The 18623-nt window shown below is 38.2% G+C and overlaps 2 protein-coding genes across 3 annotated transcripts in view; both read left to right on the forward strand.

The window, feature by feature from the left end:
* The window catches only part of ARL13B (ARF like GTPase 13B), a 78555-nt gene extending 73204 nt beyond the window's left edge, over positions 1–5351 (forward strand). The window contains exon 10 of the mRNA XM_024759257.1: positions 3045–5351. Within this exon, the coding sequence (XP_024615025.1) occupies positions 3045–3121 (77 nt within the window). The 3' untranslated portion in view covers positions 3122–5351. The remainder of the gene's footprint in view (positions 1–3044) is intronic.
* A 6181-nt stretch (positions 5352–11532) lies between these two features.
* Positions 11533–18623, forward strand: part of NSUN3 (NOP2/Sun RNA methyltransferase 3) — a 53377-nt gene continuing 46286 nt past the window's right edge. For both annotated transcript variants that reach the window (XM_024759185.1, XM_024759186.1), the window contains exons 1-2: positions 11533–11661; positions 12473–12582. In XM_024759185.1, the coding sequence (XP_024614953.1) occupies positions 11647–11661; positions 12473–12582 (125 nt within the window). In that variant the 5' untranslated portion in view covers positions 11533–11646. The remainder of the gene's footprint in view (positions 11662–12472; positions 12583–18623) is intronic.

The following is an 18623-nucleotide window of genomic DNA, read 5'->3' on the forward strand; positions in this document are numbered from 1 at the left end:
TTTTTTTTTTTTTTTTTTTAAATATTTATTTATTTGGTTGCCCTGGGTCTTAGTTGCGGCAGGTGGGCTCCTTAGTTGCGGCTCACAGGCTCCTTAGTTGCGGCATGCAAACTCTTAGTTGCGGCATGCATGTGGGATCTAGTTCCCTGAGCAAGCATTGAACCCAGGCCCCCTGCATTGGGAGCACAGAGTCTTAATCACTGCGCCACCAGGGAAGCCCCTCTCTTTTACTTTTGAGGAATAGTTTTGCAGGGTATAGAATTCTAGGTTGGTGGCAGTTCTTTTTTCTCTAAATACTTAAAAAATTTCACTCTACTTTCTTCTTGCTTGCATGGTTTCTGGGGGGAAGTTGAATGTAATTCTTACCTTTGTCCACCTACTGGAAAAGTGGTTTTTCCCCCCTGGCTTCTTTCAGGATTTTTTTTTCCTTGATTTTCTGTAATGTGAAAATGATACACCTAGATGTAGTTTTGGGGACATTTATCCTGCACAATGTTCTCTAAGTGTCTTGAATCTGGTGTTTGGTGTTTGACATTAGTTTGAGGAAATTCTCAGTCATTATTGCTTCAGATGTTGCTTCTGCTCCTTTCTTTCTTCTCCTTCTGGTATTCCCATTACATGTATGTTAGACCTTTGGTGCTTGAACAGTTCTCGGATGTTCTCTTTTTTTCTTTTCAGTTCTTTTTGCTTTTTAGTTTTCAAGGATTCTATTGATATATAACTCTTTTCCCAGCCATGTCCAGTTTACTAATAAACCCATCAAACGCATTCTTCATTTCTGTTACAGTGTTTTTTTCTCTTTTCCCAAAAGCATTTCTTTCTGGTTCTTAGGACTTCCATCTCTCTGCTTACATTTCCCATCTGTTCTTGCATGCTGTCTACTTCATCCATGAAAGCCCTTAGCTGATTAGTCATAGTTGTTTTAAATACCTGGCCTGATAATTCCAGTATCAGTGCCATATCTTGTTTTGATGCTTGCTCTGTCCCTTCAAATTGTGTTTTTGCCTTCTGGACTTTTTTCTTGATAGTCCAGCATGATGTACTTGGTAAAAGGAACTACTGTAAATAGGCCTTTAGTAATGCCATGGTGCTGTGTGGTGGCAGGGGAAGCATTCTATGTTCCTGTGATTAGGTCTCAAGTCTTTTAGTGAGCCTGTGCCTCTGAACTGTTAACTTCATAAGAGTTTCTCAATTTTTTTTCTCCCCCATTAAGTGGTACAGAATGGCTAGGGCCAGCTGGAATTGGTTATTGCTCTTCCCCAGGTGGGTTAGGTTCTGATAATACCCCAGCAGGTTAGACTCTGGTTAACTAGTTTCCTCTGAGTGTGGGCCTTGTTAAGAACAAAATACTCCAAGGTATTTCATAATGGTTCCTTTTCCCCTGCTCTGCTGTGAGCAGGAGGGGATTTTTCTCCAGTATTTACTGTGGGAATTTGTTCAGTCTCCTGGAGCTGAGGCTCACAATATCGGCAGGGGGGTCCCCCTTATGACTTAATTTCCCTGGAGTTTTTAACTCTCAGGCTTGTCCACACTGAGCATCCAGCATTTTGTCGATCACATTTCAGGTTTTCCTACCTGGGCACTGGGTCCTTCAGCACTTTCCATTCATGAATGTCTGGCCTGGTAAACTGTGACTTCCTGTGTTTGCCTGTCTCTCCAATATTGAGGGCAGTGGTTTGTTTTGTGACCTCCCCTCTCTTATGGATCCCAGAAGAACTGGTGATTTTTTAGTCTGTTCAGCTGTTTACTTCTCATTAGTATGGAGTGACTTCTAAGCTTCTTAAATGCTGTTAGGACTTCGCTAAATTAATGTTTGTTAAGTAGAGCCCCTGGCCTCAGTTCAAAAAGACCAGAAGAGAAATTGAAATAGAGAAATTACTCACAGGTCCTGGAGGAAGTACATGACATGCTTCAAGGGTTCCACAGTGAGAGGTGGGAGGTCAAGGCAAGCTGTAGGCAGAGAGAACTGCAGTACCTGGGCCACATGCCTTTATTAGGGTCTGTGGATGGAGTGCTTTGGGGTTCCCAGGCTAAGGCCAGATTGGTCAGTTTAAACCAAAACAGCGGAGTTTTGGTAAGTTCCTCTGGGGTATTATCTAAGGGAAGGTGAGGGAGACAGTTGATCACAAAGGCCATTGCGGAAGTCATATCAGGAACACACATAACATACATAATCATTTACCTGTGATTCTGCAGGCTGTTTTCTAGAGCATGTTCTTGCATGAGGTGCTAGTATCTATTTAAGGCCCCCACAGGCTACTTGGCCAGACAAAATAGATGCTGAGGCAGCAATACCATGGAGTAGCTTAGCTAAACTCCGGCACATGCCGAATTGGAAATGGGCCCCTAAATATATTTTTAATATATTTATTTCAAGTAATCTTGAACACCTGTGCTTCTAGAATAATTTTAAGGTAATAGGGCAGAAAATACTTACTGAAGGTTTCCACATGCTATTAAATTTATAAACCTAAATTTATGGTAATTAAGGGCTAGGAACTTATTATGAAGTACAAATTAAGACTGTTTCTGCATCAAATATGCCCTAAATCAATGAACTATATTGAAGCATCATTGTAAAAGATTCCTATGTACCAGAACACTAAGATAATTAATGAATTTTTCTCTGCAAATTCCTAAAAGTAATAGCCATTGGATAAGGACATGGATTGTACAAATACTGATTTTATCAGGGCTTTGGCAATAGGTTCCATAAATTTTAGATGTTTGTTGTATGTTTTGTTCTAATGTGAACACTTAATTGGAAACAATAATAACAATATATACATTAGGTGCAGCTTTTTATTAAATCAAGTAGAGATTAATTTATAACCTAGAGTTATGAATTTACGCTAGTGGTTGTGTTTTGAATTTATTCAAGTTTTTTTGGATTCTGCCTTTTCTTTCCCCTGTCCTCCCCAGCCATTGCTTCACCTGTAAGGTCCAAGTGTCTTACTCTTTTAAAGGTGGAAATTAAAGAAATGTGTCAGAAATCTTGATTTACCATAAGACTTGTATATTTTTGGTACCCCTTCTTTGCACAGACTTCTACGGGAAGCCACTGCCTCCCCTGGCTGTGCGACAGAGACCTAACAGTGATTCTCACGACGTCATATCATAACAGCTCATGGGGACGCACTCTGTTAAGGTCGGCAAGATGAGCTGGAGGACCTTCTTTGTCAAAGGAGAAAAACCCTGAACATCGATGACTGGGGCAAGACAACCGTAGCAGTATCAGTGAGCCAAAGACCTGACTGTTTTGATAATTACTTACCCATGGTCTTCATGGTTCAAAGAAAAAAAAGAAGCAAAATGACCAGCAAATGGGACAAGCATTTGGACCAAGTTAGCAAAAACTAGTGTTGACTCTGATTTATACATCCCAACTCATGGGCATATTCCTGAAGGAAAAGCTGTTCAGAAAAAGAACGAATGGACTCTGTATACTTTCTTTACTATTTGTTTAATAGTCTCTATTTCTGTATCTTAAACATTTGTAAGATATATGTGCATGGAAAGGGAATTCTTAGGAATTTATAACCTAAATTTTTAACTTTTTATATTTTTCTAAAACTTTGGTTGAAGAATTTTAATTACTAAGATATTGACTGTGCACTTTTCTATAGATGCTTTGTTTAAATTGTGTCTGGAAAATGGAGTTGATTTACATGACAGACAACTATACAAACAAGATATATTTATATGGTTTGAGGTATGTTTTATAATAGTACTGTTCTTGAAATATACATCCTAATTTTACCTTATTTTAAGATATCTTTTTAAAATCGATTCTCAGATTTTTATTTTACCAAATTATGTTATTTGAAAGCACTAATTAATTAGTTGAATTTTTGTTGTTTGTTTTCTTTGGTGATGTTCCCAATAAATGAGAGACACTTGCAATACCTTTTGACTTAAATGCTTTTTAAATTAATAAAAATGTTTTCTGAGATATTATTAAAAGTCCCAATAAACACCTCTTTCAAAGATTAGATCTTTTCAGAGATCAGGGTGCTTCTTCTCACTCCCTTGTTCTATCAGAAGCTTCAGTGACTCTTTTAGGTTATTCTAATTCTTTTTTGCCTTGAAATTAAAGGCAAAAAGACCAGAAAAGCTACCGTAGTCCAGAGGCTTTATTTTATAACCGGGAAATACTTGGGTACTAAAGAAATAAGAATGAAATGTTGGTTTAAATTACATTTATAAAGAAATAATTCCAAAATAATTACTTAATTTAAAATAATAGTACTTCTCTTGCACTGAAGAATGGCGTCTATAGGATTCTTCCTCATCTGGCATTTAGACAAACTTTTAGATATATATTTTGAATAATAGATTCAAATGTTTAATTAAAAGCATCCATTTACATCAAGGTGAAAATACTCTAACCCAGCAGTCCCCAACCTTTTTGGCACCAGGGACCATCCCCCACACACACCGTCTGTGGAAGACAGTTTTTCCACGGACGGTGGGGGGATGGTTCAGGAGGTAATGTGAGTGATGGGGGGCGATGGGGAGCGGCAGATGGAGCTTCGCTTGCTCGCCTGCCCCTCACCTGCTCTGTGGCCTGTTCCTAACAGGCCAAGGACTGGTATCGGTCTGCAGCCCGGGGGTTGGGGACCCCTGCCCTAAACAGTAATCACCTTGTTAAAATTGGTCAGTTTGGCAATTTGTACTGTTAACAGACTTATACTGGTATCTGACAATAACATGATTAAGTATGTCTAAGACAGTTTAATACGATTATTTACTTTTAAAATTTTCCTTTAGAGCATCACATTTTATTCACATTTTTAAACTCATTGAATGCATTTATTAATCAGGTCACTTATTACTGTAGTCAGCATCATATGCAGTTTTTTGGAGTTTTGTACATGGGACCTACGTAGCACACTGAGTAGAAAAAGCATTCTATTTCAGATACAAAATTCATAACAACCTAAATTTGATACGTGACTGAAGTGTAAGGAAAAGCAACACAAGAAGACAATGTAAATTTTGAATTGGATTTTAGAGAAGAAACTTGTTTGTATATCTTTTTTGGTTCTTTTTGTAAAATTTACATGTACTCATTTTCTAAAACCTAAACTAACACTTTTGCCATTTTTAATATTCATCTAGTTTGGGAATAGATATAAATCTTTAAAATTTTTGTTTCCTACCAGTGATTACTGTAGTGTACAGTAATTACTGAGTCCATTTAATAAAAATAAATAAAAATCATTTTCAAGGTTTTGAAATTAAGTACATGATAAAATAGAATAAATGTTTTATATCTCTCTCTCAAAAATTAATTTGTATTCTTAAAGCATTCTAAAAATATTTTTAAAGTTTTGTAAATCCAGGTGGCTTTTAACAAGTAAATGCCTATTTTGTTATATGCTGCATTTTTATTCTTAATCATTATGAATTATGACATTTTCACACAATAAAAATAATTTCATCAGTATGCTGTTTTGCTTTTCGTTTGAGAAACTTAAATGATTTCTTTTTGGTAACGAAATAAAAAATTTTTTAAAATATGATTGTTGACATTTTAAATCGATAGATTAAAATGATAAATTTTTTGTTACTTTACATGAAAAACTTTTTTCTCTGCATGCATTTTTATATATATGGGAAAGAACATTGTCATTTCAAAGGCAGTTAAACATACATCATATCACCTTATGTTTCTAGATGACTTGATGTCTGTCTCTTGTTAAGATAAAGCTACTAACCAAAAGATAGTTTCACTTTTTTGAAAGATAATTCTCTATACTTTTATGTGTAAAATGCATATATAACATATATACAATTTTGTATGTAGTTGATTTAAGTAGAAAACTTTTTAGAAGCAACACTAGAAAGAAATGTTGCAAAATGCTAATAGTGAATTTTTAAGTTATTGGTCATGTGTTTTCCTCAATTTTTCAAGCTAGTTTTTTGTAATTTGTCTACTTTTATAATGGAGGAAGCAAATTCATAATTTTGTAAAACTTAAGTGCCATGTTTTCTGCAAGTTTAAAATGAAATGCTCTTTTAAGTGCCAAATGATGGAATAGAATTCACCTAATTTGTAAAACTTTCTGTGAATAGTCGAGAAACATTCAACAATTGAATATGCCATTATATTTGAGGCTGATCTCTTACTAAGTGTTCTTTTACTATGGCAATATTTTATTTTATTTGAAACTTGGTTCTATATGCTACGTTTTTTATGTTACTTAGTTTCTCCCATTCCACACTAAAGAAATACTATGCTTCCAGATGGCAAAACTCATCAAAAGTGAAACTGTGTATACAAATAAAGCTGTAGGTTATACATTTTGTTATCCTTGGCTTTACTATTTAAGTTTTTCTCTAACTGAAGTATACTTTGCAATTGAGATTCTGCTAATACTGACCTTCTAATTTATCAAGAAATACATTCCAGTGGGTCCAAAAAATAAATTCATATATTTCAAACCTTACATTAAAGAATGGTGTAAATTATCAAAATAGCAATAATCCATTGTCTTTGTGGAAACAATAATAGAAGTCTATTTTTTTGAGAAAAAATAGTAAATCAGAAATGAATTTCTTTTAATGAAGGGGATCAGTTTATATTAAAGGGAAAATATGAAGAAAATCATTTGCCAGTTTAGAGCATGAGTTGTAAATTCCTTTTGTGTGCTGATGAGGAAACAATTTGTGTTCTGGGTAAATGAACCAGTGGTCTCCAAATTTTATACATCCTCTTCAGTAAGCATTTTTAGTATAAAATAGATATAAAGTTACTGCATTAGTTTGCTAGGGTTGTCATAACAAAAAGTACCACAGACTGGGTGGCTTAAACAACAGAAATTTATTTTCTCATAGTTCTGAAGCCTGAGTCCAAGATTAAGGTGTTGGCAACCTTGTCTGAAACCTCTCTCCTTGGCTTACAGATGGCTGCTGCTAGTGTCTCAGTGTGCCCAAATTTCCTCTTTATAAGGACACCAGTCAGATTGGATTAGGACCCACCCTAAAGGGCTCCTTTTAACATAGTCACCTCTGAAAAGGCCCTATTTCCACATGCAGTCACATTCTGAGGTACTGGGATGGGAGAGTGGGTGGGGGAGGGGGGAGTTAGGGCTTCAACATGAATTTTGAGGGGATATGTTTCAGCCCTTAACAATTATATACATGTTCTCCTGTATTTTGCATATACTCCCCTAAATTTATTTTAAAGATTAGAAAAAATTAAATAAAAATACAAGTTATTATATTCACTTCCCAGTCCCAGTGGATTGTTTGCTGAAGTTTGTACACACCACTTTGGAGGACTATGATTAAAAACATGAGAGCCTCAGCTAAGTAGCTACTCACCTAAAGTGAAGTTCAAGATTGCTTATAACCGTGCTTTGTTCTCTTGCTTTGATGGTAGGTTTCTCTATTGTGTTTTTCTGCTATTCAATTTAAGGAGCTTACACCCTCTTGATGTCAGATTGTTTTACTAGGAATCCTGTCTTTACCTTTTTGATGCATAAACCTGAACGTGAAGGGCTTTGAGAGATGTTTTATATAAATATGAAAATTCATAAAGTTTATTCTGAAACACTTCTTATATCAAATGACTTCACAATAAAATTGCTTAGGTATGTAAAAATTATTTTCCTGCATAGCAGTAAGCCCTTATATTCTTAAGCTGCCTCAGTCTTTAAAAATAATAATAATAATTTTAAAACCCTAGTACAATTTCTGGTATTTGTGTCAACTTAATTTATCTCATGTCTGCAAAAACAAGCCTGCCTCTAGTCATCTCTATTCTTTTTTTTTTAAATATTACATAGTATTTATTTATTTTTATTAATTTTTTTTGGAGTATGGTTGCTTTACAATGTTGTGTTAGCTTCCACTGCACAGCAAAATGAGTCAGCCGTACACATACGGATATCCCCTCCCTTTTGGACTTCTCTCCCATTTGGGTTACTACAGTGTATTAGGTAGAGTTTCCTGTGCTATAAAGTATGTTCCCATCAGTAGTCTTTTTTTTTTCGGTACGCGGGCCTCTCACTGTTGTGGTCTCTCCCGTTGCGGAGCACAGGCTCCGGATGCGCAGGCTCAGCGGCCATGGCTTACGGTCCTAGCCGCTCCGCGGCATGTGGGATCTTCCCGGACCTGGGCACAAACCCGTGTCCCCTGCATCGGCAGGCGGACTCTCAACCACTGCGCCAGCAGGGAAGCCCAGTTGTCTATTTTATACATAGTGTCAATAAATTATACGTGTCAATCCCAATCTCCCAATTCCTCCCTCCCCACTCCTTTCCCCCTTGGTATCCATACATTTGTTCTCTACGTCTATGTCTCTATTTTTGCTTTGCAAATAAGATCATCTATACCAGTGGCCCCCAAACTTTCTGGCACCAGGGACCAGTTTCATGGAAGACAATTTTTCCACGGCTTGCCCACCTCTCAACTCCTGCTGTGCGGCCTGATTCCTAACAGGCTGAGGACCGGTACCCGTCTGTGGCCCAGGGGTTGGGGACCCCTGATCTATACCATTTTTCTAGATTCCACATATATGCGTTATTATACAATATTTGCTTTTCTCTTTCTGACTTACTTCACCCTGAATGATACTCTCTAGGTCCATCCACGTCTCTACAAATGACCCAATTTCGTTCCTTTTTATGGCTGAGTAATATTCCATTGTATATATGTACCACATCTTCTATAGCCATTCCTCTGTTGATGGATATTTAGGTTGCTTCCATGACCTGGCTATTGTAAATAGTGCTGCAATGAACTTTGGGGTGCATGTGTTTTTTTGAATTATGGTTTTCTCTGGGTATATGCCCAGTAGTGAGGTTACTGGGTCACATGGTAATTCTACTTTTAGTTTTTTAAGGAACCTCCATACTGTCCTCCATAGTGGCTGTATCAATTTACATTCCCACCAACAGGGTAGGAGGGTTCCCTTTTCTCCACACCCTCTCCAGCATTTGTTTGTAGATTTTTTGATGATGGCCATTCTGACCGGTGTGAGGTGATGCCTCATTGTAGCTTTGATTTGCATTTCTCTAATAATTAGTGATGTTGAGCAGCTTTTCATGTGCCTTTTGGCCATCTGTATGTCTTCTTTGGAGAATTGTCCATTTAGGTCTTCTGCCCATTTTTTGATTGGGTTGTTTGTTCTTTTGATATTGAGCTATATGAGCTGCTTGTAAAGCAGTTCCTTAAAACTCAGTGTGGAACCTTGTTTATTCTTCAGTAGCTATTTGGTGTCGGTTAGGGGAAATCCATTAATATTCTCATGATACACTGATATTGATTTTAGATAGACTAGAAGGTGAAATGAGAAAGATCAAACTAAAGAAAAAAGGGAGAAAGAAAAAGAAGTAGCTCCCCTCTGTGGGAAGAAATTTCCAAGCAATAGAATCACAAACTCAAACAATTGATCGCATAAAAATTTAAAATATTTTCACATTTAAAAAAAATTTATTATTTTATTTATTTATTTTTGGCTGCGTTGGGTCTTTGTTGCTGTGCGTGGGCTTTCTCTAGTTGCAGCGAGCGGCGGCTACTCTTCATTGAGGTGCGCAGGCTTCTCATTACGATGGCTTCTCATTGCGGAGCACAGGCTCTAGGCGTGCGTGCTTCAGTAATTGTGGCACTCAGCCTTCAGTAGTTGTGGCTCGCGGGCTCTAGAGTGCAGGCTCAGTAGTTGTGGTGTATGGGCTTAGTTGCTCTGCAGCATGTGGGATCTTCCCGGACCAAGGCTCGAACCCATGTCCCCTGCATTGGCAGGCGGATTCTTAACCAGTGCACCACCAGGGAAGCCCTATTTTCACATTTAAAATCAAATGATTGTAAGAAAAATTGGCAAAGTAGTTGAAAATGTGATACGGTTAACATCTCAAATATAAATATAAATAGCACTGACAGCTCTAGATAAGTGGATATGAGCAGGTAATTTAAGACAGAAATAAAATAACTAATAAGATTTGAAAACCTACCCAGACTAAGGACATAATTAAAAATTATAAGATTATCAGACATGCAAAGATTCATGAGCAAAAATGTCTATCAATAATAGGATAGCTAGTAAGTATGTTAACCTCCATACCTTCAACTACTATGTAACTTCTAGAAATTATGTACTGTATATGAAGAATTTTTAATAAAATAAAATGCTTATAAAAACAAAGAGGATACATTATACATAGTCTTATCAAATGTGAAAATGCATAAAATTAGAGAAACACACCAAAATGTTAATAGTGATTATCTCTAGTGGCATTATGCATGATTTTCATTCTCATAGGCTTAAAATTTTTTTTTCTTCAATGAGCATTAGTTTATTTAAAATTCAGAAAACAGAAATGTGCTAAAGAAATCACAAAACAATATAATAGAACAAATATGACAGCTTTCCAAGCATAACATATCCCCTTTCCCTAATAGAAAGATAGTAAATATGATTTCTACTACCTCCTTTAAAGTTTTTTATATGTCTACATTGCAAATATACTACCACATTGATTCACTAAATGCAGCAATCTAATGAGTACAGAAAAAAATAAAGTATATAAAATCTCTGAGGCTAAAAGGTAGACTAATGACTTTTCCTTAAACTTTCAACAAAGTAGTGCATTTAATCATCTCACTCCTTAGTACTATATTTTCTTTTGCACCAAATCTAAATTCATTTTTAGATTATTGGGTAACCTGTTTAAATAAATAAATATATTAAGCTTCAAATCACATTTGGGGTAATGAAATTTATCTTTTTACATGGTCCTAAGATTTGCACCTATATTATACACTATACTGATATTTGGAGCATCAAGGGTCTCAAAATTATGATGGGCATTAAATATTACGGACTACTTTCCTGAGAACCAGTAACACTTCCCCTAGTAAAGGTGGGTGAGGAGGGTCATTTTTTAGGGTGTAGGATGTAAGGTCATTTTGGTCGTCAGGCATTTGGTATCAGAACTTGATAATCATGAAGATCAAGATAGTGAAAATAATACACAGTAGCAGCTAACATTTGGGCATTTACTATTCCCTAGTCTCTATGCTAGACGCTTTACCTGTGTATTTCAATCAATTTAATCCTTTAACCCTCCCCATTAAAAGAGAGATATTATCCCAATGGGCCATCTCTAGGAAATGCGTGACAATATCTTTTTCATCATATCCGTGCTTTTATCTTGAGTCCTGAATATCTGGGATAACGGGGGTCTTCGGATTTGGTAGATTAACAGTAACTAGCTTCGCCTCTGGGAACATCTTAGAACAACGATCATACAACGTACCTAATAGTGACAAACACTTCCATCCTTTTACTGAGCCTCAAGCACACAGCACTGAGAGACTGTTCAGCGTGAGGCGCGACTTTCTGAAGACAGACTGCCCAAGGCTCCGCCCACGGGCTCCAGCCACGCCCCCGGAGCAGGTAGGCACCGCCTCCTTCAGCCACCGGCAGAAGTAACTTTGCGCTTGCCTCTCGCGGGACCTAGGGTTTTTGGCGAGATTTCGATAACTCAGGCAAAGCAGAATCTCGCGAGAAGCTGAACCGGAAAAGTAAGGGACGGGAGAGAATTCCGGCAAAACTCGGGAAGCGGGAAGAGCTTTTGGTTCCCTGCAACCGTAAGGTGCCCGGTGGTCTTGACTTCTTGTTTGACCTCTACTGACGGAATGATGTTGACCCGGGTGAGGGCTGGGATCCAGCCGGGTGCCTGTGACTGAACCAGAAACTTCATCGACCGACGGCGTGGCGAGGGAGGGGGCTGGGATGTGGGAACTTGGTGATCTCTGGGTTTCTCTGGCTTCATTCCAAAGCTCTAGAATAATGCCGAGTATTTTGACGCTTGTTCGTGAGGGTTCTCTGTCGTTTCCTCCCAAGACTCACATCCGCCTCAAATAACCTGTCTGCAGTCCCTCCTGCAGACTTTAATATCCACTCCTTTCAGCTTTGAGCACAATGCACGCTCTTGGAGGGCTGAGACTGTACTGTCCTGGGAGCTTACAGGTTATCTGTTACATAGGTAAACTTTTCTTGGATTAGTAAATGAAATAGAACTGCAAGGACGTTTCCACAGGAAACTAGAGTGACTTTTCTTCTAAATACATTTTATTTTGGAATAATTTTACATTTCCAAAAAAATTGCAAAGATAATAAAGACTTCCTGTGCCCATTTCACCCAGTTCTCCTAATGTTAACATATAGAGTGGCATATTTAAATTAATTTCGTTCCTTTGACACACATTCCTGTGTTAACAACCGCAATTCTCTTTACCCTTTGCTTTACATTTGAGCAATAATCATTTGGAGAAACCTTTTTTTCATAAGTAGATAATCAATACAGTTTTGTTATGTGTGAGGTACAACTCCTGTTGTAAGAACTAGTAATTATCGGGGGAAAAAAGTGTTATCTTAAGAAAAAAGACTGTACTGATAATGTTGAAGTTCAGTAAATTGGTAACATCAGAGTGTGTCAGCAACCTTTTCTTATCATCATAGCTGAAAGCAAAATCAGAGAGGAAGGTTGCAAAACAGATTTGCAAAGTTGTATTGGATCATTTTGAAAAGGAATATTCCAGAGAACTTGGAGATGCCTGGCATACAGTAAGGTTAGTATAATTCATCTCTTGATGCTTTATGATAGAACAAGAAATAAACCCATCTGGGGGAGGGGTGCTGTGAAGATAAAAGATAAACGAATCTAAACCTGGTTTCCATTTCCTCCTGAGGCTTCAGAAGGGAGAAGGAGGAAGAAATAGATTGGCTCATGGGAAAATGGAAAGGGTAGAAAGAAAACTTTGTAGTGATAATTTTGTTATAAGCAAAAGTTGGTATGCCCTTGCCTTAAGAAATTGCTTTGATCTTTGAAACAGGACTGCCCACCAGTTTGACAAAATTAATTATACTGTAACAGAAAAATCTGAAAGAAAAATTTTGAGGATATTTAACTAGTTTCTGGAATTCAGGAGATAATGCAACAAGTCTTTAAAGCCAACACTGCTTTATCTCAGCTGAAGTCACTTTATTTGGTAATCACATTTCTTCCCCATATCTATAGCTGGCTGTGTTTTGAACACACATGCCTGTGCACGCACACACACACACACACACAAATGATTTAAATGTATTATAGAAAACAGAAATGAGAAATATTTAATGCCTAGATGTGAGAGAAGTTCGATTTGTATGTTTAGTGAGTTTTGTGTTTGGTCAGTATGTTGCTCTATGGGTTCTTTACACTGAGTGCCTGATACAGTATACCATACACTGTGAAATACAAAGAGCAAGACAGTCCCCAGGACCAGTTTTCAGACAGTCTGTTCATGGAGGAGGAGGCGCATGATTAAAACTATATAAACTGCTAATTCCATAAATATCCCAATAGAAATAGGCAGGAGTACCTAGTCTTTTTTTTTTTTTTTAATTTTATTTATTTATTTTTGGCTGTGTTGGGTCTTCGTTTCTGTGCTAGGGCTTTCTCTAGTTGTGGTGAGCAGGGCCCACTCTTAATCGCGGTGCGCAGGCCTCTTACTGTCGTGGCCTCTCTTGTTGCGGAGCACAAGCTCCAGACATGCAGGCTCAGTAGTGTGGCTCACAGGCCTAGTTGCTCCACGGCATGTGGGACCTTCCCAGACCAGGGCTCAAACCTGTGTCCCCTGCATTGGCAGGCAGATTCTCAACCACTGTGCCACCAGGGAAGCCCAGGGAGTACCTAGTCTTATCTGTCAAAGCCTGATGGTGCCAGCAGAGACCTGAGGAGAAGCCAGGTCTTGGTGATTTAATAAAGTATGAAGTGGTTCTGAAATAATTTTAGACAAACTGTTTTAGAAACTTGTAAATACTGTAACGTGAAAATGTAGTTTATAGTTGTAGTTTTATTTCAAAACTAGATTTTTAAATGGGTGTCTTCTATCACAGAGAAGAAAGGAATGAATAGTGAAGTGTGTAATTAATTCATGAGGTTTTCAATATGCAGAGTTACTCAAATAGAATAGCCAAATAGCCAAACATCTATGGAATGCTTATTATGTGCCAGGCAATACTGACTTTTTTTGACCCTTAGAACAAACCTCTGAAGTTTGTTTCCCACTTTTCACCTGAGGGAACTGCACAGACTTTAAGTAATTTGCCGAAGTTCACTCAGCTAGTAAGTGGCAAAACTGGGATTTGTGCCCAGGCTCTCTCGTTCATGAACTCCCATGGCTAACCCCTATTCTATATGCCTCTCATACCTGGGATGTAATTAGGCATAAATGGATGATTTAAAAAAAAACTTCAAGAGGTCTATTGTCTTCAGACTTTATCTGGCTGCTCAGACCCTGTAATGAGTTATTTTTCTATTTACTGTGCTCAGACAGATTTATAAATTATTATTTGACCCTAACCAAAATGAGCAGTCCATTTAATTAGCCATGCCTTCTGCTTCATCTACCTTTTTGTTGGGTTTTCATGGTAATTTAAGTTTTGCATAAACATGTGCTAAATTTGCCATAGGCAGAATAAAGGCTTTCTCAGCTTAGAAAGTAGTCTGAGCATGGAGGATGGCATGGAGAAATAAGAACAGAAATACTTTTGTTTTTTAACTATTTATTTGCAAGACGTAGTCTTGTGCTTGCAGAGTCTGTGTACTTCCAGGGAAAGGTGAGTGCATTTTTGTGCTATCTAGAAAGCTAATAATTTACTCAGTAGTTTTAGTTTTCTGTAGTAGTGGGGTAGGTTTAGTGTTTATTTTAATTTTATCGTTTTGTAAAAACTTCTTGCCATCACACTCTTAGCAGCCCTTTGAAGTTGGGAGTTTACCCGGATTCAATTTTTGCCCTACTTGTTACCTACGTGTTCTCCTTAAGGTGAGCCCATTCGTGGCATGACTCTAAACTTCCCTCAGTGTGCTGTCATCTCAAGTGATTCAGCCCTTGCCAAGCTTCAGTGTTTTCTGATAACTTTACTTAGTTTCGTACCAGGCAAACTCAAAAGCAGATTATTTTCCCTTACCAAACCTATGTTGCCATTTGCTGCTTGCATATTCTATCTCAGTTGAAGGCATCACTCAATTCAGTTTCCTTTTTCCTCCTCCACACTTTTACTACCTTTTAGTGAAGAATGAACCTTATTCAGAGATAGGTCTGACATTTGCCCTCAGCTCCTTGGAGGTGATCTCTAAGCCCTTGGAATGCTCTGCCTAAAAGTCTGGGGGCTTGGGCAACATGGGGGAGTGTAACAACGTGATGTGAGGTGGGGGCTCTGGGCCACCGTATCAGCTAGGGCTCCTGCCTCCAACCTCCGGAGGGGCTGGAGACTGAAGGTCAGCTGAGTGGGTAGTCAGTCATGTTTGTGTGACTGAGCCCCAGTAAAATCTAGACACCAGGACTCCCTGGTTGGCAGTACTCCTGTGCATATTGTCACACATCGTTACGGGGAAAGGTTATCCTTGTCCATGATTCCACTGAAGAGGACAACTAGAAGCTTCATGCTTTGAACTGTCCTACACTCTGCATCCTGCATCTCTTACCTTGCGTGATTTTAACTGTAATAATCTGTAACCATAACCATCAGTGTAACAGTGAGTTATAGCTTATAATATAGCTAATAAAATTGCTTTTAGCTAATAATCAACGTGAGAGTGGTCTTGGGGAACCCGAACTTAATAGTTGGTGTCAGAAGTAAGGGTGGTCTTGGGGTCTCCCTAACTCTGTACTACCACCACACAACACTACCCTGCCCCCGTCAAAATCTAAATGCCCACCAAGTGCTTTTGCTTTTACCTGAGAAGTTTCTTAATTTGGATCTCCTTTTTATCATCACTGTTACTATTTAGTTAGGCATTCATTGTTTCTTACCTGACATTGCAACAGCCCTTTTCCATAGTCTCTCCCCTTTAGTATTTGTTTGTTTGCTTAGTTTAGCATCCACTTTTATGACACTATATGCCAGACAGTGTTCTAATCACTTTACAGATGATAACATAATCCTGTACAACGCTTCGAGGTAGTTATTATTATTTCCATTTTATAGATAGGAAAGCTGAGGCATGCAGAGGTTAAGTAACTTGCCCAGTGACACGCAGCTCACATTTGGAAAAGCCCTGGTAGTTTCTCTTACCCACTCTGTCATGCTGCTTCTCAATGCTGCTGTATTGCAATGTGTCACTCCTGGGATACTCACCTCCTCTGCTCCCCCACTGTCTGCAGTATTACATTTGGACTAAATGTCTTATCATGACTAGACAGGCTCCGCCATCTTTTCGGGCCAGGAATGACGCTCTCCTTTTTCCCTCTGTACAGTGGTTAAAGTGGGGGTTCAGATCCCACCTGTGTATCTTGTAGCTTGTGACCTAGGAGAATTCTTTAACATCTCTGTGCCTCACTACCCTTGTCTGTAAAGTGGGAAAAATAGTATCTGTTTCATATAATTATTTGGAAAGAGAAAGTGAATTTACATATAAAAATGAAGTGTTTAGAATATTGTTTGATGTATAGTTAGCCCTCAGTACATGTGAGAATTATTTTTATTACTATTGCTGTTATTCTTCATCAAGCTGTCCCACATGCGCTTGGCAAAATTAGTTCTGCCCTTTGTGTTTCCATTGCATTTTGATGATACAGCTGTTGTAATTTGTTCAAGGTTGTATTGTCATAACTTACTGACTTGTCTCTTCCCTGACAAGGGAGGGTCTTAAAGAACCAGTATCTTAAGGCTTGTGCAAGTGGTCTACGTATGTATTCACAACTTAGGCAGTGTTTATATACCAGGCATTGTGCTAAGCATTGGGAATACAAAGATGGATTATATATAGTCTTTCCTCAAATATATATGAGGGGAGGATTAATTGTAAATCTTCATGAACTTTGGAAATTTTGTGTGTACTTTGCGGAAGGCAAAAAAAAAAAAAAGCCATAGTTAAGTCTGGCCTGTCTGTAAATATATATATATATATTTTTTAACATTCTCCTCATTAACCCAGAGGTCACATAGTTCACATATAGCAGTAAAAAATATTATATAACCAGATTGCATTACCAGAATGAAGGGTGGGGTGGGGGTGGGGTGGGCTGGTTGAGGAAAACAGAAATGAACTAGTATCTAGATTTCTATTTTGACCCTTATTTGGCTTTACACACATTTTCAACCTTAATCTGTGCACACCCTGTGTAGCAGTAACTTTTAGACCCTTTTAGAGTCAGAGATTAGAAAATTTTCCGGGTGTCTCAGTTTATGGCCAGTCCAAGCCTGTGCCTTGAAAGTCTGTGCCTTTTCCTCTACCAAGTGTGCTGCTGTGAAGGGTCTGGAGTCCCAGTCTTGGGAGTGTATGCACATGTCTCCTGATATAGGGACATAAGGGACTCCTTGTGTGCAGTCTTTTCAGGCTTTTGTTGTCTCCACCAAACACAAACCTCCACTCAGGACTTCCAATCTGAGGTACTGTGGCTAACAAATATGGACATAGATTGCCCTTCCATGAGAAACAAGGAGGAAACAATATCAAGAAAGAGTAGGAGGCAATCAACTCATTATTAGACACTCTGAAGAATAGAAATAAAATGGCATGAAAACATACCTTGATGCACTTCCATGAGTTGATTTATTCTTGATTTCTAAACCAGACTTTTAAAATGATTGAATGAGCGCCCTCTAGTGGGTAATGATAGCAATAACACAAGAGGGATTTCTGTATTTTAACCATGAATGTTTAGTGGGTTCTGTAATCTGCATTTATACAGAACTAAGCAGTTGTGCTTAGTGATGTGTAGATAAGATAATATTTTATCCTCATCATTAGTTAGGAAGGTAGAATGGAGTATAGAATAGTAAGAGAAAAGAAAATCACAGCAAAGTTGAAAATCATGTTATCATATAACAAACATTGTCCAAATAATATGTTGTGCAATTTTCAAGGGATATGTGATCACAGGCATGTTATAGCAATCAACTTCCAGATCCTTGGCTTTCATGTATGCTTTTTCAGGAGATTACTCCGCTCCCCTGTTGCTTGAGGGGGTACTTACTCCCCTTTACTAACCTGCCCTTCTACTGTCTTTGTCCCACTTTACAAGAAGGGTCACACTTTCACCATCCTGACTCTTCCACACTGCATTCCTCCAGGGTGTCAGAACTCCCCCTGCCAGAGACTATTGGACTATAATTGTAAATGACTAAGGACTACCAAATTCTTTGACAGGTCAGATGGTCTCCAAGTTTTGCTTTCAGCATAAGTAAAGGACCTCCAATTGAGTTGTCAGCCAACAGATTATTTAAAATATTTTTGAAGATATGTCATTTAGTGATTTGAGATCATAACTCAGAAAGAATTATAACAAAACGGAGACATTGTTTTAACAAAATATATTTAATTCTCACCTACTTATTTAAGTGAAGGTTTTTCTCACCCCTTCTAAAAACTCAAAATAGGAATTGATGTTGAACGCTGATCATTATAGCGCTAGGTAATATTCATTGCTGGATATATGAGGGAGAAAAAGCTCATTTCATTAAGAGATTCATTTCCTATGGGGTTTCCCTGGTGGTGCATTGGTTGAGAGTCCACCTGCTGATGCAGGGGACACGGGTTCGTGCCCCGGTCCGGGAAGATCCCACATACCGTGGAGCGGCTGCGCCCGTGAGCCATGGCCGCTGAGCCTGCGCGTCTGGAGCC

The sequence above is a fragment of the Neophocaena asiaeorientalis genome, unplaced genomic scaffold, assembly GCF_003031525.2.
Source record: "Neophocaena asiaeorientalis asiaeorientalis breed wild unplaced genomic scaffold, Neophocaena_asiaeorientalis_V1.1 scaffold197, whole genome shotgun sequence".
NCBI classification, from domain to species: Eukaryota; Metazoa; Chordata; class Mammalia; order Artiodactyla; family Phocoenidae; genus Neophocaena; species Neophocaena asiaeorientalis.